The sequence below is a fragment of the Pristiophorus japonicus genome, chromosome 12 (genome assembly GCF_044704955.1).
Source record: "Pristiophorus japonicus isolate sPriJap1 chromosome 12, sPriJap1.hap1, whole genome shotgun sequence".
NCBI classification, from domain to species: Eukaryota; Metazoa; Chordata; class Chondrichthyes; family Pristiophoridae; genus Pristiophorus; species Pristiophorus japonicus.
Genome location: NC_091988.1, coordinates 92,573,846 through 92,597,552, shown reverse-complemented (window position 1 = coordinate 92,597,552; position 23,707 = coordinate 92,573,846). Strand labels below are relative to the sequence as shown.

Below are 23,707 nucleotides of genomic sequence, written 5' to 3'. Positions count from 1 at the left end.
TGCCCACTAGATGGGTAAGGTTTAAAAAAAAAACTACTCTTAACAATAATCATTCGTAATAAATCAATTGATTTCCTTTATCTTTAATTCACATCCAATATTAGAATATAGAGCAGCAGGCTGTGAAATTGGAGGTTGTAGTGCGGCCGGTTTTGTTGATAAAATGGTGGTGGCCTCGCTTCTGCCCACTTCCGGCACGGAACACAGGGGCTGCCATTTTGGAGAGCTCCTCAGCACTGCCACTGTTTATGTTTGCCTCTCCCGTGTAAATATGAAGAACGTGACGTCAATTAGTGTGCGATGCCTGAAGACTGCTTTTGAAAATGACAGCCTTGCTTTAAGGAAATGCAGCGTCACTCCACCAACGCGACCCTGGACCTCCCGCTGAGCACACAGCCCGCCAGCAGCACGATGGGCGCTGGGCTGTACGCGGAAATCAGTTTAGCAGGCAGCACCTGCGCTTTCGAAATGCGCGTGAGCAAATCTCGCGGGCCTTATCAAATTAGATCCAGCAGTGTTTGGTTTATCAAGGTAGGTATTCCGACGGGTGAAAGTTCAGGAATTGTTTTAACCCTTTTGGTGTAATGCAGTGACCAGAATGCTGTGAAATTCACTTCTGGAAACAGGAAAACACAACAGAACTAATGACAAGCTGAATAGACGTGGGGGCTAACTCTCTCAGTTTGCTGTACAAAGTAATATTGTAATTGTGTTAATTGGAATGTACATTGTTAATAATCTTAATTATTAAGATGAATTATTAAGATGGTGTCAGGGATGCTCAAGTTCACTCCAACTGAGTGATCCAGGAGGTGGAAAAAATCATGAGCAACATCGAGCTTCCCATTCACGGAGACGTGATAAACCCACCACAAAGGCACTTAAAATCACACTGGGCACTGTGGGGAAACATAAGAACATAAGAATTAGGAACAGGAGTAGGCCATCTAGCCCCTCGAGCATGCTCCGTCATTCAACAAGATCATGACTGATCTGGCCGTGGACTCAGCTCCACTTACCCGCCCGCTCCCCATAACCCTTAATTCCCTTATTGGTTAAAAATCTATCTATCTGTGATTTGAATACATTCAATGAGCTAGCTTCAACTGCTTCCTTGGGCAGAGAATTCCACAGATTCACAACCCTCTGGGAGAAGAAATTCCCTCTCAACCCGGTTTTAAATTGGCTCCCCCGTATTTTAAGGCTGTGCCCCCTAGTTCTAGTCTCCCCGACCAGTGGAAACAACCTCTCTGCCTCTATCTTGTCGATCACTTTCATTATCTTAAATGTTTCTATAAGATCACCCCTCATCCTTCTGAACTCCAACGAGTAAAGACCCAGTCTATTCAATCTATCATCATAAGGTAACCCCCTCATCTCCGGAATCAGCCTAGTGAATCGTCTCTGTACCCCCTCCAAAGCTAGTATATCCTTCCTTAAGTAAGGTGACCAAAACTGCACGCAGTACTCCAGGTGCGGCCTCACCAATACCCTGTACAGTTGCAGCAGGACCTCCCTGCTTTTGTACTCCAGCCCTCTCGGACTCAGACTTAAATTCTGACTTTCTCTTGGACTTGTTTCTGGTACATCTGCTGTAGAACAGCCGCCAATATCCATGTAGCTGGTATCGACCCACAATTCAGACGGACGGAATAGTGAGACACACGCAGCATCAAGAACCAACACCTCATTACTGACCCAACAGCAGCGGTCCCTGGCACCAACCTCCCTCGAAAACAATGGACAGAGCGCGACCTAATACGCACAGGGCACGGACGATGCGCCACTTGATCCACAAGTGGAAGATGAGGGCTGACCCAAAGTATGACTGTGGCCATTGTGATATCTTGAGACACAACATTACAAAGAACTGCACAACATGGCTTCCGGGTAAGAACTGTGTAGCACATGGGCTTTATTGTTATATACATCAGTAGTCCACTAGGTGGCTCTACAAAACTTCTCCCACCCCCCCTTATTGAAGAAGTTAATCATAACAAATAATCATTGTACATGATTTGCATGGTATACACAACTCTTGATATACATTTCCCAAAATAGAACCCATTTTATGTTTCTAAATTCTACTGTAGAATTCAGTAATACAAACAAAAGATAAGAACTTTTTTCCATATTTATAGATTAAACAACCACTGTTTTTCTGTTTCGAAGAGGATACTTTCTTTCTTGAACAGAACTTTCCGATCTTGTTGTAGGATTTTGACTCATTCTAGGACAATACCGAGGAGAATTTTTCTCCAAGGGCTGACCTTGATCTACATTTGGACTCTCTGCACTTTCAGGCGGTTTATCTGCCTGACTCGGACTCAGACTTAAATTCTGACTTTCTCTTGGACTTGTTTCTGGTACATCTGCTGTAGGATTTGCTACTGGTACTCTACTTGTAACAAGACTATCTGACTCATCGGAATAAATTGAATCATCCCAACTTTCAACTCCTGCCTCATCTGTAGGTAAGATATGATCAATGTGAACAAACCTAACCTTTCCATGATCAAACATCTTGACCACCAAATATATGCGAGGGCCACATATCTTCACTGCTCTTCCTGGTAACCACTATAACCATTTATGGTGATGGTTCTTCACTCTAACCTTCTGATTCAACTTCACACACCTCTCTCTAACTCTACTTCTATCATGACTCTCTTTCTATCTTGATTATTTCTCTTCTACTGACTGTGCCAAGTTTGGTGTTAACAACAAGAACCTGGTTCCTGGCTGTCATTTGAGAAACAACTCTGCTGGTGTTCTACCAGTAGTGGTATGAGGAGTATTCTGCTAAGTAATCAGAACATTTTCCAGTTTGTGGTCCAATGACAATTGACGTTTCTTTGGATTTGGATCCAACATTTGCTTGATGAGGGCTCGTTTTACAATATGTACTTTGCGCTCTGCTGCACCATTTGAAGCAGGGTGGAACTTTGATATGTTTTGCACCATTGCTGCTCATGAACTGTGAATTTTTCTGAATAAAATTACAGCTCATTATCAGACACAATATCTCCTGGGAGGCCGTATGAAGAAAACAATCTTCGCAAATTGTCGCGTGTTTTGCTTGTTATTTTCCGATTCGGAAACATCTCTACCTACTTCGAATGGCTATCAATCACAATGAACAATTGTTGTCCTTCTAGCTCAGCAAAATCTACATGTGACCTTTGCCTCACCCTGGGAGGCCATTTCCATGGCTGTAATGGCACAGATGGTGGATTCTTGCTTACCGATTGACATGTTGTACACTGACTGACGATGTACTCTATCTCTTTATCTAAACCTGGCCACCATAAGTAACTGCGTGCAAAACTCATGGTCAAGCACATTCCCAGGTGCTGGTCATGAAGATCTCCTAACAGTTTAGACCTGAACCTATTTGGGATAACCACTCTTGCTCCCCACATGATAGTCTTTATCCACAGACAATTCATTCCTACGAACGAAGTGTAGATGAATATCTTCCACTGATACCTGATTTGGCCATCCATTTGCTATGTAATCATACACCTTTGACATAAACTCGGTTACATTTGGTTGCCCTACCAATCTCTTCAGCTGTGACTAGCGGCTCATCAATGTATGAGAAATAGAACACTTCGTCCCTATCGGGTGTAACTTGTGATAGGGATAGCAACCTGGACATAGCATCACATTACTGTGATCAGCTGACTCAATGTCATACGTATAAGTATACGCTGCCAAATGTCATACGTATATGCTGCCAAAATCAAAGCCCATCTCTGCATTCAAGCTGCAACTAAGGTTGGAACTGGGGACTGTGGATGAAGGATTGCTGTCAGCGGCTTATTATATAGGATTACATAGGATATACTGAACAGAAACAGGCCATTCGGCCCAACCAGTCCATGCCGGTGTTTATGCTCCACTCGAACCTCCTCCCGTCTTTCCTCATCTAAATCTATCAGCATAACCCTCTATTCCCTTCTCCCTCATATGCTTGTCTAGGCTCCCCTTAAATGCATCTATACTATTCGTTCCAACCACTCCCTGTGGTAGCGAGATCCACATTCTCGCCAATCTTCGGGTAAAGACGGTTTTTCTGAATTCCCTATTGGATTTCTTGGTGATTATCTTATAATAGCTTCTAGTTATGCTTTTCCCCACATGTGGAAACATTCTCACTCTATCCACTCCATCAAAACCTTTCATAATTTTGAAGACCTCTATTAGGTCACCCCTCAGCCTTCTTTTTTCCAAGAGAAAAAAGATTCAGCCTGTTCATCCTTTCCTGATATGTATACCCTCGCATTTCTGGTTGCATCCTTGTAAATCTTCTCTGCACCCTTTCCAGTGCCTCTATATCCTTTTTATAATATGGTGACCAGAACTGTACAAGTGTGGTCTAACCAAGGTTCGATATAGGTTTAGCATAACTTCCCTATTTTTCAATTCTATACCTCTAGAAATAAACCCTAGTGCGTGGTTTGCTTTTTATGGCCTTGCTAACCTATGTCGCAAGTTTTAGCGATTTGTGTATTTGTACTCCGAGATCCCTTTGCTCCTCTACCCCACCCAGACTCGCACCCTCCAAGTAATAAGTGACCTCCCTATTCTTCCTACCAAAATGTAATACCTCACACTTATCTGTGTTGAACTTCATTTCGATCATTTTTGTGTTTTTTGAATTATTATGGAAAGTTCCTCTCAAGCTTGGCTACAGTGTTACATCCACTTCATTTGCCAATGATATGCCCATTCTGCAAGTTTATTAATGTCCTCTTGTAATTTGTTGCAGTCCTCCTCAGTATTAATCAATTTGATGTCATCAGCAAATTTAGAAATTGTGTTTTTGATTCCATTATGATCAGTAACTATGGTAAACTTACGACCAAACACGTATTTGAGGTCTGTAAAAGCTTCCCTTTTGATCTGCGTATAATTTTGCTCACTGGTACGGAATGCATGAAGCAAAAGCAATTAGTCTCTCCTCCCCACTATCCAGTACATGAGAGATCACTGCCCTAACTCCATACGGAGAGGCGTCATGTACTAGCTTGATCTCCTTAGATACGTCACAGTGAACTAACATGGTGCTCTCTACTAACTGGCGTTTACACACTTTGAATGCTGTGTCATATTCTTCTGACCACTTCTAAGGGACCTGTTTTTTCAACAGCTCATTCAGTGGATGTAACACTGTAGCCAAGCTTGAGAGGAACTTTCCATAATAATTCAAAAAACCCAAAAATGATCGAAATTCAGTGACATTCTTGGGAGTGGGTGCATTTCTGATTGCATCCAGCTTTCCCTTGGTCGAATGTAAACCATCTTTATCCATTCTGTACCCTAAGTACTCCACTGAGTTTTGAAACATCAGACACTTATGAGCAGTCACTCCTAACTCCATGCTTCTCTAGCCGTTTGAGCACTTCATACAACTCCTAGTTTGGTGCTGAAATGAGTATGTCATCCAAATAACACACTACCCCTTCAATCCCTTGCAAAATTTGGTTCATCACCCCCTGGAATATGTTGGGGGCGGAAGACACTCCAAATGGTAGTCTATTGAACTGATATAGGCCGAGATGAGTATTTATAGTCAATCATGACTTGGACTCTTCATCTAACTCAAGTTGTAAGTAGGCATTTGTCAGATCTAACTTTGAGAAGATCTGGCCACCTGTCAGCATTGTGAACAAATCTTTTACATTTGGCAGTGCAATGGGTAGATTACACTCCAGAACTTGTTATCATCATCATCATAGGCGGTCCCTCTGACAAGGATGACTTGCTTCCCCAAGAGTTCACACATGTTTCAATGAAGGACCCGATGTTCCAGTCCTGAACTCCAATTGAGTGGGTGGAAGATGTCTGTGCGTGGATTTTTTTAACGTGTGGTGACCGTTGCACATCAGCCACCACACTGGCTCGACAGAGCTAGGCCTTTATCCAGTGGCAAGGGTTGAACCAGGGCGACTGGAGACCTGCTCTGATGCACGGACCTAGTGTGCATACGTTTCGCAGTGTGGGCAGGCCCGTGCTACCTCTAGGCCATCGACTCTTCAGGGCCCCATACCCTCATTCGCCGCACCTTCACCCACGATGTTCCAGGGCCCGGTGCCAAGCTCTATTTATAGCCCCGACTTGCGGTGGTGTTCTCACACATGTTGGGGCTGCCCATGATGTTCCAGGGCCTGGCGCCGGACAGCTTCGGACACATATGGACAGCGTCGAGTGATGTGCTGTCCCAGGCACCGATAGCATGACTTCAATACAATGTTACCGTGGCCAGTTGCTGAGGCCTTGGGACCCAACTGCCTTTTACGTTTAGCCTGCAGGCGACTCACCTCGGTTGTCTGACAGCTGGAAATAGCGCGAAATTCTCGGGAGCATTAGTTGGCCATATCCATCAACATAGCTATCTGACAAGCTAAATCAAAAGTCAAGTTAGGGGTCGTCAATAATTTACTTCCAATTCGTTCATTTTTCAACCACAAACAAAGTGGAAACACAAAGCTCGGTCTTAAAAGTTTCCGAAATGACAGGGAATAGATAGGTTTTTTAATGCTACAATTACTCACTGATACCCTCGTCATTTATTGATCGCATGTTCCAAAATGATAACTTTCAGCAATTTCCAGGGGCTCAGGATTGTAGTGTTGTTCTAACTTGGTTAGAATCTCCTTTAGTGGCATGTTCTTGGCGGGCCCAAGCAAATCTTTCAGGGTTTCATACACCTTGGGGCCTGCTTCAGTCAAGAAAATAGCCCGTAACCTTGCTAAAACCGTCCGGTTACGGTTTATATTATCGGGGACTTGGCTGATACTATTGGTGGTGAAAAACAATTCTAGCTGCTTCACATAAGCTCAGAAAGTCTCTCGGTTGTGATGGGAACTCACCCAAGTGCCGTATTATTCCCGTAGACGCAGCCATCTGGACTCTGGCAATGTCAACAGTTCAGCCATGTGTGCTTGAAATTTAACTTGGATTTTTAGGTCTTTCTGCAAAACGATGAACCTCTAACAGTTCCTCTGTCGGTTGGCAGGATTACCCCCCACCAAAAATTTCAGTTAGGAAATCCAAGATCCCATCTTCAACGCCAATACTGTGATATCTTGAGACACAACATTACAGAGAACTGCACAACATGGCTTCTGGGTAAGAACTGTGCAACACATGGCTTTATTGTTATACACATCAGTAGCCCACTAGGTGGCTCTACAACAACCATGAGTCCCAGACCATGGGACACATCACATCAATCTGCCCACTAAGATCTCATTTCTCCACTCAGCATCTCAGGAGGCCATCGAATGGATAAGACAAACTAGACATGCCATTATGAGCTTTTCCCATCGTACGAAAATAATAGTAGTAATAATCTTATTTAAATATCAACATGTAAAAAACATAGGGCACCATCAAAAGATGTGACCAAAAATACAAGGAATGGACAGTTTGCTGGTATTTCAAGCACACAGCTGTGGCTCTTTGTGTGAAAGGGGGAAAAATTCCTGGGCAAGGAAGAATTCTGTTCAAGCAACGCCTCCGTTTTATGGAATAATCGGAGAAAACATTTTCCTTTTGATGTTTCAGAGAAAGATCTCATGTTTCTAGCCTGCACTGGCACCCTCTAGTTGGGCCTTGCTCACTGCCCGGCTTTTCACGTAGCTTCCAATACCAGGACACTACGCTATCAGTTGGGAAATCGACATCCAAACCTCCCCACAAAGGAAACCTAGCCTCTCCAGTGCTGACATAGCCCGCAGAACGCTCTCCATTCCCAATGGAGGATGCTTGTTTTGAAATTGGATAAAATAGCCAACAATTTGCTAACAAGCTAACGACAGTTTCAGTTCTGTTTGTCTCCTCTCTCTTCCCCTAGATAACTCTCCGTGCTCCATTTCTGGTGACAAAGTGGATTCATCATCATTATAGGCAGTCCCTCGGAATGAGGAAGACTTGATTCCACTCTTAGCATGAGTTCTTAGGTGGCTGTACAGTCCAATACGAGAACCACCGTCTCTGGCACAGGTTGGACAGATAGTCGTTGAGGGAAAGGGTGGGCAGGGAGCCTGGTTTGCCGCATGTTCCTTCCGCTGCCTGCGCTTGATTTCTGCATGCTCTCGGCGACGATACTCGAGGAGCTCAGTGGCTTCCCGAATGCACTTCCTCCACTTAGGGCGGTCTATGGCCAAGGACTCCCAGGTGTCAGTGGGGATGTCGCCCTTTATCAGCGAGGCTTCGAGGGTGTCCTTGTAACGTTTCCTCTGCCCGCCTTTGGCTCGTTTGCCGTGGACGAGTTCCGAGTAGAGCGCTTGCTTTGGGAGTCTCGTGTCTGGCACGCGGACTATGTGGCCTGCCCAGCGGAGCTGATCACATGTGGTCAGTGCTTCAATGCTGGGGATGTTGGCCTGGATGAAGACGCTAATGTTTGTGTGTCTGTCCTCCCAGGAGATTTGCAGGATCTCACGGAGACATCGCTGGTGGTATTTCTCCAGCGACTTGAGTATCTACTGTACATGGTCCACGTCTCTGAGCCATACAGGAGGGTGGGTATTACTATGGCCCAGTAGACCATGAGCTTGGTGACAGTTTTGAGGAACTGATCTTCAAACACTCTTATCCTCAGGTAGCCGAAGGCTGCCTTGGTGCACTGGAGGCGGTGTTGGATCTCATCATCAATGCCTGCTCTTGTTGACAGGAGGCTCCTGAGATAGGGGAAGTGGTCCATGTTGTCCAGGGCCACGCCGTGGACCTTGATGTTTGGGGGGGCAGTGCTGTGCGGTGAGGACAGGCTGGTGAAGGACCTTTGTCTTAGTGAGCTGCTCTTAAACCTAAGGTGAAATTTCAGCACCCTCCACTTCACTCAGCTCAGTAACACCACAACTGGAGTTAAATAATTACTTTTCCATTTGACTGTTCAGCAGCTTGGTGACCATCTCATTAATGATCTTAATGAACATATATGCAACCACTGGGAAGGGGAATGTGTTCCCTCCCATATTTCTTTAACCATCAGTCACGTCTCCTCTTCTTTTTGCTCCAAATCCCAGAATTGACCTCGGACGTCGCTTCCACCCCAAGTCCTTATCACAGAAATTTACAGCACAGAAGGAGGCCATTCGGCCCATCTTGTCCGTGCGGCTGACAAAGAGCTACGCAGCCTAATCCCACTTTCCAGCTCTTGATCTGTAGCCCTGCAAGTCACGGCACTCCGAGTGCACATCCAAGCACTTTTTATATGTGGTGAGGGTTTCTGCCTCTACATTACAACAGTGACTACACTCCAAAAGTAATTCATTGGCTGTAAAGCCCTTGGTAATAACGCACAGGAAAGGGACAAAATGTTTCCAAACAAAGTTGCCAAGTAAAGCATCCTTAAGCAGCTCTATAACAATCAACACAGTTTTCGTCGGGACATTTAGAAATTATCAACGGACCTTCAAAGATTTGCGTACATACACCCCCAGGTCTCTCAGTTCCTGCACTGACCCTGTAAATTGTACTATTTAGTTTATATGTTCATATATCCTCATTCTTCCTACAAAATGTATCACTTCTCTGTGTTAAATTTCATCTGCCATGTGTCTCCCCATTTCACCAGTCTGTCTACACACTCCTGAAGTCTGTTATTATCCTTCTCAATGTTTATTGCATTTCCAAGTTTCGTTTCATCCGCAAACTTTGAAATTATACCCAAGTCCAGGTCATGAATATATATATATCAAAAAGGGCAGTGGTCCCAATACTGACCCCTGGGGAATACCACTGTTTACAAAAGAATATAGAGACAGTTTCTTAAATAATATGGGGATAAGGGGTTATGGGGAGTGGGCGGGGAAGTGGAGCTGAGTCCATGATCAGATCAGCCATGATCTTATTGAATGGCGGAGCAGGCTCGAGGGGCCGTATGGCCTACTCCTGTTTCCGACTCCGGGACCCCAACCCCCCCGACTCCGGGACCCCCAACCCCCGACCTCCCCGATTCCGGGCCCCCCCAGTCCCCTCGACCCAGGGCTCCACCGACCCCGGACCCCCCCCCCCCTACCCCCAAACCGATCTTGAAGCAACTCTGGGGCCCCCTGATCCACGTGACCCCCAGCCCGAACAGCGACCCTGATCCTGCGTTGTCTCAACCACCCCACCCTAACTTGCCCGAGGCCGAGGACAGCTGTGACTCGAGCAGCAGCCTGATGTTTCTCTACTCATAGCTAGCGGGCTGTCACGACAGGCCAGCTCCATTACATTGGAGGTCTGAGGCCCAATATCAGGGGCGCCTCCCGCCTCACCATTCAGGCACAGGGACTGAACCCTGCAACCCGCCCGAATTTATAGACTCCTATGTGAATTTTGTGGTCATCAAAGGCAGGTAGCTTATTTTTTTTCCATAGAATTAGGAACAGGAGCAGGCCATCTAGCCCCTCGAGCCTGCTCCGCCATTCAACAAGATCATGGCTGATCTGGCCGTGGACTCAGCTCCACTTACCCGCCCGCTCCCCGTAACCCTTACTGGTTAAAAATCTATCTATCTGTGACTTGAATACATTCAATGAGCTAGCCTCAACTGCTTCCTTGGGCAGAGAATTCCACAGATTCACAACCCTCTGGGAGAAGAAATTCCTTCTCAACTCAGTTTTAAATTGGCTCCCCCGTATTTTGAGGCTGTGCCCCCTAGTTCTAGTCTCCCCTACCAGTGTTAGGGAAAGGAACACTTTCCAGTTCAGGCACCCAATTCCAGCATCAAGCTCTCCCAGGTCTGGTACGGCACAGCGGGATGCCCCCTCGGAAATGCAGCTCCGACTGCAGTGTCCTTTCTCCATCTCCCATACCAGCCATCCCTGCTTGTAATTTGGCAATCTCACTCGGCCATGTGCATCTGGGTTTTTAAACAAAATTCTCTTTCTTACCATGACTTGTTCATCAGTCAAGACATTCTGCCCAGTAACTTTCTCATAAGCCTCTACAGGAAGTCCACTTTGTTGGTCAGCAACTTGTTCCAAAATGTTATTTTGCCTAATTGAGGAAGAGAAGATAACTTAGTTTCTTTCAATCCAGTGTAGCAAACCCATTTGAAATGGAGCTCCCTTCAAACTTTGTGCTGGGAGCACCAGTAAACTTCCTTAAGGTGAGTCTGTATTGTAATAAAGCACAATTACTGCAAACATTGGTCTCTTGTGCTGCGTGCCATCCACAGTAGACATGACGGGAAGTCAGACTGATTCCGGGCCTTTGTCAGTGCTGCTCCTTTGTGAAAGGTACCTATGCCAATTGTGTGTGTGCACTGGTTCTGAACAGAACCGAGCCCAAACCACTCCTTTTATAAGATCAATCCATTTGTCTTTATGCCTATTTAGTTCACTACTTTAGCAACTGTGGAGTTAAAATTATGATTGGATGCGCTCAAAGCAGTACTGAATTTGGGGACGGAGCCCTGTATCATTGGCCGTTGAGGCCTGAGGCCTGCTCAGTGCTCCAGATGCACTGCGGATCTAAGAGTTACCAAGAAATATTTTCAACACTTCGAGACTGCACGCGCATTATGTGCAAAGCTCCTTAACACCACAGATTTGATGTGGATTAGGGTAAGGGCCCATAATGTGCGCGTTAGACACTTAGGGCTGGATTTTTGGTTCTGGTCATTTCGAGGCAGTAATGGCGGCGGGACAGTAAAGTTTGTGCCGGGAAATGGTTTGCGTCCTCAGTCACAAATTTCTTCAAACACTCTTATCCTCAGGTAGCCGAAGGCTGCCTTGGTGCACTGGAGGCGGTGTTGGATCTCATCATCAATGCCTGCTCTTGTTGACAGGAGGCTCCTGAGATAGGGGAAGTGGTCCATGTTGTCCAGGGCCACGCCGTGGACCTTGATGTTTGGGGGGGCAGTGCTGTGCGGTGAGGACAGGCTGGTGAAGGACCTTTGTCTTAGTGAGCCCTGAGTGTGGAGCGGACGCTAAGCGAGGCGTTGCCCACCTCTTTTAAGGCGCTAGGCCGGCTGACCAACTGAAAATCCTGAGCTAAACAGCCAGCCTCAGAGCACCCTAAGAGGAGCTTCCATGGGGGAGAAAAACAACCCACAAAAAACCATTCACAATACCTTGCCCACCCCACATTAGGATAAATCGCAAAAATAAGAAAACAAAACAATCACACTTACCTCGTTCATTCCTTACTTCACTCACCGCCACCGGGACAGCTCTGACTGCCTGGTTTTCCAGGCGGTCCCACTAGGGCGCGCTAGAGGGCCGGCGTCAATCTAAAATCAATGCCAGTGGCGTTCACACCGGCTCGACGCTTCCAGGCGGTGCTGCTCAGCGCCCCCGCAAAACTGGCAACTAATTTCCCGGCGGGACGCTGTAAGTTGGCCGCCGTCCTGAAACCATTCCTGCCGCCATTGCCGCCCCAAAGACCGAAAAACCCACCCTTTGCGTCCATTTGAAGTGGCCGTTTCAAGGATGGGCATGTTTTCTTGGAAGACCTCCTGAAACAGGGCCTCTAACCCCTGATCTGTGAAAGGGGCCATCTTCACTCAGATACTTCTTTAGCAACATAAAGACCCAGCTTTACCGGCAGCCCACAGGAGCAGCTGGCACAAGAAGGCCTGTCCATGACCATGGTGTGCTCTCAGTGCTCCATATGCTGGGTGCCAGATCGGAGTTAGGATACTTAAATGAACTGGCCTCACCGTATCGGGTGAGTCCCGCACCTTGCCTCCAACATGCACCAGTCGCCCGATGTGCAGTGGGCCCAAGGATGCTGCACTGGGACCGGTTATCAGCCCCCATGTCCTAAATTTGATCATCCGCCTCCAGCTAGGAATTTCCCGAATGAATCACAAGATTACCCCCAGAGCTAGATTCCCTCTACTGGAAACACTTATCTTTACATAATATATAGTCTGAGAACACAGCGGATGGCACAGGCACTGTGGATAGGATAAGCAACATAGCACGGCAATAGTTCCATGTTCTCAACACCTAAAGGGGAATAGCATAGTTTTCTTTTTTGAGGGCGGGGAGGATCCTGATCTGCTTAGTCCAATTACATCCCTTGCCCAAACCACAGTGGCAGGAGTTTGAACCTCATCTTTAGGTCCCTTTTGAGCCTCTCCCTCTCCTCCTCCAGCTGTTTCTCCGAAGTTTAAGCACCTCGCCCTGTAGCAGCCCCCCCATAAAAATCCCAATTGTCAACTCACCAACCAAGTCTTGCCGGGACTTCCTCACCAAAACTCCTTCCTATTTTCCTCACTCAAACCTTTCCTTCAGGCAACTATACCGTAACTCATCTGGTCCCTTCTCCTCACAACTGGCCACCTTTCGCTCCTATTGCTGGGGCGGAGAATAGAGGAATTTTGCCCTCTTTTTGTTTGAGCTTCGGTCGGGGTGGTGTTTCGGGCGACTGCGGGACGGAGGGTGGGCGGTGTCATCGGCGCTGCGCTGAGCACGTCAGTGTGACGCGGACGTGCCATGTCGCGCTGAGGGGTAGCAACGTCCCTCCCCTTCAGTTAAAGGCGAGGGCCGCAGCGAGCTCTACAGCTATTTGTGGCGCTCACTGGGCCACCGTGGAGGGGTTAGGCCCGGCCAGCGGTCTGGCACCCAAGTGGGGGTGCTGGGCTGCCTGTTGGGGCCCCGGCCGAATCCATGGCTGCCACTGACTTCAGAGTCGGACAACAATTAAAATTAAATGGCAGCCACGGCGGAGTGGCCTCCCCTTTAAGGGTGGATGCCCCGCTCAGCTACTGCCAGCTTCCCGCCGGGAAAAGCTGTCGGCGGCACCGACTGCCGGCCACTCCGCTCCCGCGGGGCAATTTCCATCACGGGGCGGAAAACGGTCGCCAGAGGTGGTAATGGACCTGAAGGAGGGGGAGAAATTTTGGCCCCTTAATCTCTTCTGCCTTCTATCCTATCACAGACCTTTTTTATGTTCTTTCCTCCCCTCCCCCCTTTCCTTGCCCCGACACATGTTTAAGAACCTGTTACATCTCTAACTTTTTCCAGTTCCAACGAACGGTCATCGACCTGAAACGTTAACTCTGTTTCTCTCTCCACTGATGCTGCCTGACCCGCTGAGTATTTCCAGCATTTTCTGTTCTTATGTTCACCTTTCTGTCCTCATTTAATCTCACCCCTTCAAATTAACTCCTTGCACCTCCCCCTCACAAGGCCTCATGATGCCAGAGGGCCTCAACACCATAGATGCCATCTCTGATCATTTTGTTTCCTTCACAATCCACACCTCCCTGTTCACCTCCGATCCATCTATCATCAAACCAGTTCCTGGAAGAAAACTAGTCCCAGCTCCCGAACTCCAGAGATGGCTGTTCTTGGTCCTCCACATTGCCAGCTCTCGTCAAGCTATTGAACAGCTGCTTTCACCGGACCCGTCACTGCCTCCTACCTCCATCATTCCCCCTGGTACACCTACCTGTGCATCCTTAAATCTAAGGGTTGCAGACTTGCATATGCATGATGCAAGTCTGTCCACTGCTAAATCTGACTCGGCCATCTCAAGCAATATTTCCTCTCTACCCAAGTCCACTTTCTACTCCAGAATCATTTTTGGGTGAAAGGAAATTGCAAACTCCTGTTCTACACTATAACCTGCCTCTTCCTGCCTTCCAATGACAGGTGCACGCAAGCTTATCAATTCCTTAATCTCCAAACAGAGTTTGCCCGCTGAACTGCCTTATTTTCCATCGTTAGCACCCTGTGTTGTCATCAGGCATTACCAGCAAAATAAAATAGCTTTTGTTACAGGCATGACAAAGCCTTTCTGCTCTCAATGGAACTTGGTTTTAATCCCCACTTCAGGATTGCTAAGAGCGTAATAGTCCCATTTATTTTTTTTATTAGCCATCCTTGTGGTCTCTCAGAGTGAGATTTGCCAATTAAGGGTCAGTTTTATGGACCCATACTCGTGGAAACTGCAGTGAGACTGCCATCTTCTGCCATTATAAGCAATATATTTCCGAAGTCTTGGTGTCTTCCTTTTAACTGAATTGGGTTCAAACAGGAACTCTCAGAGATGAGCATACAGTGCTTCTGAACAGTGTTCGAATAGAAACGATTCAAACCGCACACTCCTCAATATTGCTCGCTAATAGCACTCCAGTATACTATGAAGGCACTGAGCTTACCACTTGACTGTCAACTGGATGTACACCATTAGTTGTCCACTTTGTTCGCACGTTTTGCAAGGTTTTGTACCACTGCCAGAACACAAAGAACAGCTGAGGACCAACAAGAAACAGGAGTCAGATAAACTGCATTATATTTTCTATCCAACAAAAACTACTATGAGGCTTGTTATTCACCTCATTATACGTGCTGCACAATCTGACCTTAAGATGCCACCCTTGGTAGCCTTGCTGTGCCTTAGATAGTTAAATATATTTAAATCCACGACATTTAGTAACCTAGATTTAAGGGTCCTATATAGGCTCCTATAAATCACATGGCGCACTCCATTTTATTGTCGGGTCCTATAGATCACATGGCTCACTGCACTTTATCATAGGGTCCTATAGATCACATGGCTCACTCCACTTTAGTACATGTTGCCCTTGTAACAAAGAGAGCTGTCCATATTGTCCGGTTCCAAAGCACACAGGAAATACAAAGTTTATTTTGTTCCTTTCCGATCCGACTCCTATCCTCGTCGAGGGCACTTACCCTTTCTTGAGCAAGCTGCTCAAGGCACCAGCAGCCCTCTAGTGGCTATTATGTGTGTGTGAACCTAGACCGTTAGTGCCGGCAGCTTTCCTGATGGTAGTGGCCATTACAGCAGGCCTTCACGCTCAATGTCCTCGCCCAACATCCATGCACTGTGCACTTTACAGCTGGGTCACGGGGTAACCACGGGTGTGGGAGGCCTGGCCAATTTTTCCCTCTCTGGTCCAGAGGCACGAAGGCCAGTTGTAGCATGCCACCTGTGTTCCTTGGCTGAGATCAACTAATAAGAGCACAGGCCAGGAATCAAGCCCAGGACAGTCTCATTTATAATAACAGCAGCAAGGAAAGTCTTCTTTACAAATTTAAAAACCCTTCAATAAAAGCTTCTGAGGGGGGGAAAATTGCCCCTTTTTATAGCCCTGTTAGCACCTCTGGTGGGCGCTAATAGGGCGCAATGGTGTTTCCCCCGGAGGTTTGGTGGTGGTGGGGGGGGGGCACTGTCCTGGCAGCCCTGTGCCCCGGGCTGGCGCACAACCAGAGATGATGTAATCGGCTTGCGCCTCGACCACTCACTGACCCGCGAGGCAGGCGCGGGCGGATTTCATCAGCTGCCGGGGCGCCCCTTAAAGGGGAGGCCTTTAGTGCACCGGGCCACCATCTTTATTTGTCGGCCAACTCTCGGGTTGGCCCAACAATGGCAGCCCTCGTGGTGAACGGGTCGCCACGGTGCAGCTCGGCACGCCGTTTTGGGTTGCCGGGCAGCTGGCCCAGTCGATCGCGTCCCTGCTGGCCCAGTGATGGCCACCAAAGGGCCTTCAGAGTGTGCTGCGGCCTTCCCCTTTAATGGAAGGAGAGGGGCTTTGTAGCACATCAGCGCAATGCAGAGCACCAAAGGGCCTTCAGAGTGTGCGCTGGCCTGCTCCGCGCAGCGCTGGAGTCACCCCGCGAGTGCCCCGCAAAGGAAGCGGTGCACTGGAGACACCACTCCGCTTCCTTTGAGGGGCGTACGGCCCAATTCTGCATTGGGGGCGGGACTTCCGGGCCGAGCGCAGGAAGTCCCAGCCCCGGAATGTTACCGCCACCAATCGGGGCGAGGGGCAATTTCTAGTCCTGATAGTTCCTCCTTATTTACTCCGTTTCCACTGGCAGGAGGGCCAGTAACCAGTGGACACAGATTTAAGGCAATTGGGAAAAGAACTGGATGGGAGACGAGGAGAATCTTTTTTACGCAGCGAGTTGTTACGATCTGGAACACACGGCCTGAAAGGGAGGTGGAAGCAGGTTCAATAGTAACGTTCAAAAGGGAATGGGAAATACACTTGGGAAAAAAGGGAAAGAGCAAGGAAGTGGGACTAATTGGACAGCTTTTTCAAAGAGCCGATACCCGCCCCCTGAAGCTATCGCTGTTATCACCCAGCGTTGCTGCAGGGGACAAAAGGCAATTTTGGGGCCGAGGCGCTGATGGGTCGATGCGCACGACGATGATGTCATGGTCTCCGGGCGCAGGATATCGGGGCGCAACACCATAGCGCCGCCGCTAAAGTCCACTGAATATGGTGGGAGTCGTTGCCAACCAGGAAGCGCTAACAGGAGGCGCAAATGCCCAGAGTCTCAATATCTATCCAGTGTTTTGCTACACACACACACACACCAAATCCAATTAAATCCTACATCCAAACAGACTTTCTTCCCATACTGCGGGGGCTCAGATCTTAATGGTTCTCATGGATTCAGTGCAGTGTCTTGATCATGCTTGCTTACCGGTGAAGCCCATTGCCATTGCAGTGGTTGCATTGGTCATCGCTGAGCCGGTATCCTCGACCATTGCACACCTGGCATCTCACCTGTGTTTACAAAACAGCATAGTGTTTACTTTAAAACATGCACATATCTATATGTATATATATATGGCTGGTAGAGGACAGTCGAACGCTCAACATGCAATGTACAGATGATACGTGAATAGATCCAAACTGCTGAAAAACATTGCTTGCTGGCTTCCAGACCTGCGTTGCAAATCTCTCTTACTTTCAGTCTGTCTTCCCCGTTACTTTTAGAGATTTTGTTCGTCTTGTCCTTTCTCTGTGTTTCAGGACTACAGTCAAACTCATAAATACATGGGATGGGAGGAGCGAATCTCTTTAGGTTTCTCCCGGGCCACCGACATAACTTTGGCGGAAATCCGGTTTACGACATTTCCACTGAAGTTACGGCGGTGGTGCAGGAGAAGCCCCAAAGATATTCACCCCCATAACCAGCGAATGAAGAAATCACATCACACGTTTCTACATCAGTCTGGTGTTCCAGGCTGGATGATTTGAGCACACCCATCCATTCACAGAACAGGCCTGACACACACACAAGTCTTTGCTGCTTTGGACTGTGGAATTTTGGAAGCAAATTGTATCCCATCATGTCTGTTGGAAATGGTACTTTTGGTTCTGTTCTTACTTTGAATGCCAGTTGGGTTTAGGCAGCTACTTCCACGATGGTCTGGGAGCATTATATTTTTGTGTTCTAACCTTCCATAATTTCCTTCCCTGCCCTTGAATACGAATTACCACTCTGATCCAGATGTGACCCAATATCCATGGTCTTCACAGCTACTTTGCAAATTCTGACTCGGGCATTTGTAAAGCTGAATATAAAACAGACATAACAATTGCCATTTTAAGTTGGGTTCCACAGGTCAAATGGATCAACAATATGTGCTGCCAGGGTCCTACCATGAGCTCATAGGGCAACTCAACTATCACTGCAAAGTGCTGGCTCCCAGTCCAACAACGCCTCAAGTTTAAATCCTCATCCTTGTTTTTAAATCCCTCCATATCTCTGTAGCCTCCTCCAATCCTACAAGCTTTCAAAATCTTCCAATTGTGGTCTCTTGCACATCGCCGATTTTAATCACCCCACCATTGGTGCTTTCAGCTGCCTTGGTCCTAAGCTCTGGAATTCCCTCCCTAAACCTCTCCACCTCTTGACCTCTCCTCCATTAAGATGTTCCTTAAAACCTACCTCTTTGATCAAGCTTTTGGTCATCACTCCTGCTATCTCCTTCTGTAGCTCGGTGTCACGAAATGTTTTTTTTTTAAGTGCATTGAGATGTTTTACTATGTTAAATGCACTATATAAATGTAAGTTGTTGTTGTTGAAGTGACTCATTAAACCAAGTACAGCTAGGCTCAACAACTTGTCTCATCCTCCATAAAGCAACGCAGGCTGTGTGAATACACCATCTCGAGGCCTCATGTTATTGGTACCATCAAACACCGCACAGTATGCCTGCTTGGCTCGTTTGGGAGCACTGTTGCTTCTGGATCAGAAGGCTGTGGGTTCCAGGCCTGCTCCACAACCCGACCATATACACTGCTGCACGGAGTGTGTGCTACCTTTCAGATGAGGATGCTAAACTGAGGCCCTGTCTGATTCAGATGGATGTGAACAAGAAGGAGTTCTCCTGGTGACTACCCAATATTCCTCCCTCAACCAACACCGCCTAAAAACAGATTGTCTGACCATTGATCTCATGGCTTTTTGCAGGATGTTACTAGGTACTTTTTTTATTGTTTGCTTATTTTACACGGTCGTGTATTCAGAGTGATTGGGTTCGTTAAATCTCTTACTCGGAGATCTTGGGACCGAAATTGCCCCCCTCCTTAAGGCCCATTAATGGAATGGATAGGCCTCACTGACCGGGAGAAGATGGATGGGCTGAGCCGACCGAAATTGCCCCCGGGCCGGGAGCAGCAGGAACGGGTTTCCGCGCTGCCCGTGCTGCCGCCCCCTTGGGCACGTGCCGACCTCTTCCAATTGGCGACGAGCCCCTTTTCCGCCCCGTGGGAGCGGAGTGGCCGTCGGTCGGTGCCACTGGCAGGTTTCCCCCGCGGGTAGCTGTGTGAGGCTGGGCAGCGCCTCCGCCCTTAAAGGGGAGGGCCGCTAAGGGAGGTGTTGCACGCCTCTTTTAGGGCGTTAGGCCAGCTGAGCAAGTGAAAATCCTGAGCTAAACAGCCGACCTCGGAGTGCCATAACAGAGGCCTGGGGGGGACCCTGAAAAAAAACCCTCGCCTTTAATGGCCGCCGTGCAGCCATGTCCCACACACAGAAAACACAGCGCACCAACAGAAAAAGCTGTCGGGGGCACCGCGCGGCGGATCAAAGATTTTTCAAGCTGAATTGAGATGGAGGTGCGAGGGATCGGCGGTGTGTGCTTTGATTCAGCACTTAGGACCGGTCAGCAGCAGCGGGGCGGAGGTGGGAAACGCCGGAAATCCACCGAGGTGAATTTCGCTGGTGGTGGCCTTTTGACCTCAAATCGGCGGCCACAGGACTCCGCCGCCTGGCCGCCGCTTTCTTGCGGTAAGAGGCCTTTTCGGGAGGCTAGATTTCGGCCTCGCTGTTTCCAGTGGTAGAAGGGTCGGTAACCAGGGGATACAGGTTTAAGGTGATTGGCAAAACAACCAGCAGCGACATAAGGAAATTAATTTTTACACAGAAAGTTGCTGTAATCTGGAACGCATGGCCTGAAAGGGTGGTGGAAGCAGAGTCAATGGTAACTTTCAAAAGGGAATTCAGTAAGTTCTTATAGGGAAAGAAGATATAGGACTATGGGGAAAGTGCAGGAGAGTGGGACTAATAGGATAGCTCCACCACGAAGGGCAGAATAACCTCCTTCTGTGCTGTAAGATTGTATGATATGAAAAAACCTTCATGGAACGGAGATACAGGAGTGTAAATTCTGAGAGTTTGTGATCCCAGCTCAGAGCATTGCTCAATGGGGATATGGGCCAACGACAGACTTTTACCGATCCGTGACCCGAATTCCCATTGAGTGAGGCTCCACACTTGGGAGAAGAGCCTCGTTCAATTTACCTTTTGATCTCCAGGTAAAACTACTGAAAAACTAAATGAGAAGCTCTCAAGTTCATGACTCACCCTTCCAGTAGCAGTGCAGTTGGTACATGCTCTTCTACCCATCGCCATGCACGAGTGACACCCCTGGGAGAGAAACACAATGACACATGATTAACTCTGGTTCTGTCCCGTCTACACAGACCTTCCAAAGCCAGGAGGTGATCATGAATTTGATTCATATGTTTAATGTAGGGCATAAATTTTTAAAAAATAATGAGACGAGTGGGAATTATGGCTCCACTTATTACTGACTTTGGTTCTGTCCCAGACAGACCACTAGAAGCAAATCCATTCTTGCTCCATTTAATGAGAGACCGTCACAAAAAATGCACAGTGCAAGACGTCAACTTCATGTTGTGATGTTTTTCTCAATCAAATTCAAAAAGGCCTTGCTTGGACACCCACGGTGAAATGTGTTGTCATGGATGGCATCACTGTGACAAAAACATCACCCTCTCTGAACATAACATAAGAACGTGAGAAATAGGATCAGGAGTAGGCCATTTGGCCCTTCGAGCCTACTCCGCCATTTAATAAGATCATTGCTGATCTGATCTTGGGCTCAGCTCCACTTCCCTGCCCGCTCCCCATAACCCTTCACTCCCTTATCGTTCAAAAGACAAAGACAAGGTTGAACATTGAACAAAGACAATGTTCAGATGCCACCCTGCTGTGCAGCCAGCACCATTTAACGAGGATAAGAGACCATCGGTGCAGTATATCATGACTTTTTGTTGAATTTTTCAAAATTTGGACAAATTATTTTTTTAAAGTAATGGGAAGGTGGCCATTTAAAGGGACAGTGCACTTTAAGCAGAATTTGACACAATAAAAAAATGTAATCTTGTTTGCTGGACCATCATCCCTTTTATCTCTCTAATCTCTCCTGCCTTCCACCCTATCACAGACCTTCCCTTTTGTTCTTTCCTTCCCGCCCCCCTTTCCCTGCCCTTACACTTTAAAACCTGTTACATCTCTAACTTTTTCCAGTTCTGACAAAGGATCATCGACCTGAAACATTAACTCTGTTTCTCTCTCCACAGATGCTGCCTGACCCGCTGAGTGTTTCCAGCATTTTCTGTTTTTATTCCAGATTTCCAGCATCGGCAGTATTTTGCTCTGGTTTACTGTAGTTCAGTTCAAAGAACACGGAGCTGCCAAAGCCAGGAGATGATCACGATTTTGATTAGTATGTTTAATGTAGAGCACAAGTAAAAAAAAAAATCACTGGCAAGTGGGATTATGGCTCCACTTATTATGGACTACATTTTATTCCTTCTTTTGGGAAACACTGACCCTTAGACAGAGTTTAAAAATTCATTTGGTTCTTCCAATTCCCCTAACTAGATGATTAAAGCCATCAACCACTGTCACAGGGGAGATAGGGCATATTTATCATGTGGATCTGAGAGCAGATGCATTCTGCGTATCTTCACGTGGTATGGATGATTGGTAACCAGTCCTTGAATAACAATCAAGACTGTGGTAGGCTGGAGCTTCTGGATACTAAGAGGAATTTTACCCTCCCAACCCCATGTCTAACAGCCTTTGGCCATTTATATATTTGATACTGTTTCCGAAATTAGCTCCATGCTGGTCTAACACATCAATGGTGATCAAATCGGGTTTTTGTTTTTTGGGCAATTGCAATATTCTGTTCAGAGAATCGTGGATGTAGTGACATTGGTAATGTGTTATTTATAAAGTGAGTTTATGGCTGGCACAGAGGAAACTTTCCCCCATGTGAAGACGTACCTTTATAGATGAAGTATGTGGCACTGGGACATTCCTGATGTGGTTGTGAAACATTAGAGGCATCTCCACGATTATGTCCCAGGGAAGGGGAGGAAGCCCGTAGACATTGCCATCAACAAACTGACCTAAAACAGCAAGAGACCATCATAACCTTCAGAAACCATTGGCAGGTACTAAAATGAGAAAACAAAACCTCTCTCAAACAAGCTAATAATATTTTACATAGGATATACAGCACCGAAACAGGCCATTCGGCCCAACCAGTCTATGCCGGCGTTTATGCTCCACTCGAGATTCTTCCCGTTTTTCCTCATCTAAATCTATCAGCATAACCCTCTATTCCCTTCTCCCTCATATGCTTGTCTAGCCTCCCCTGAAATGCATCTATATTATTCGTCTCAACCACTCCCTGTGGTAGCGAGTTCCACATTCTCACCACTCTTTGGGTAAAGAAGTTTCTTCTGAATTCCCTATTGGATTTCTTGGTGACTGTCTTATATTGATGGCCTCCAGTTATGCTCTTCTCCACAAGTGGAAACACGCTGGGGGAAATTTTAACCTAAAAAAGTGATGGGTTGGAGGCGTGTGTTAAAGTTATAAAAATCTGAAAGACCACCTGATCTGGCCCACTTCCAGTTTTAACGGAAGCAGGTTGGAGGGCAGGCAGCCAATCCGCTGCCAGGACACGGATCGTCTATTTAAATATTATAATGCCGCTGGAAGCCTCTGCTTTAACTTTAGCTGGTCGGGTTTTGCAGGCCTCGTGAAACATGTCAGCTAATGTAGGGCGAGGACTGCTGGATCCAGCAGGTAAGGGCCTTTTCGCTTACCGCCTGGATCCAGGATCCCTGCCTAACCCACTCCCCCGCAATCGGAGACCCCACCACAAGGCCTCCGATTCCCCATGCGGTCCCCCCCTGGCTCTCCGGCCGTTGATCTTTGCTGACACTCGATAAGAGGGCGGATAGTGTTCAGGAGGCAGTCAGAGGAACAAACAGCTGCTATGCAGATGGCTTCATTTTCAAACTCAAAATAGTCCACCGTTCCCTGCATTTGGTATCCCTAATGAGAGGCGGGAGTCGGGGGCGGAGAAGGTCAACGTGGAAGGACCCACGATCTAAGATGGCGGTTTTTCCATGGAGAAAGATGGAGAATGGTGTTGTTTCTGCTCTCCAGGATGATCTTGGGAGTAATTAGCAGTTTGGGGGGCAGGGAGAGGAAGAGTACAACTCGAATGGATCCAACCATAGCTGCCACTCGAACTTACAGACCGACTGATATGAGGCTGTGGAGGTGGCTGTAACCCAGTGGAGGGGTGGGAGTGGGGGGTTCTGTACAGGACCTGAGGGGGATAAGCATGTCAAAGGTGGAGGTGAGACGGTCACGGAGAAGAT

The 23,707-nt window shown here is 47.4% G+C and overlaps 1 protein-coding gene across 1 annotated transcript in view; it reads right to left on the bottom strand.

Annotated features, from left to right (window-relative positions):
• LOC139277373 (protein SSUH2 homolog) overlaps positions 1–23,707 on the bottom strand; it is an 80,289-nt gene that overhangs the window by 9,776 nt on the left and 46,806 nt on the right. The window contains exons 7-11 of the mRNA XM_070895752.1: positions 22,314–22,438; positions 20,580–20,642; positions 17,409–17,491; positions 15,113–15,205; positions 10,890–10,995 (exon numbers count right to left, since the gene is read on the bottom strand). Of these exons, the coding sequence (XP_070751853.1) occupies positions 10,890–10,995; positions 15,113–15,205; positions 17,409–17,491; positions 20,580–20,642; positions 22,314–22,438 (470 nt within the window). The remainder of the gene's footprint in view (positions 1–10,889; positions 10,996–15,112; positions 15,206–17,408; positions 17,492–20,579; positions 20,643–22,313; positions 22,439–23,707) is intronic.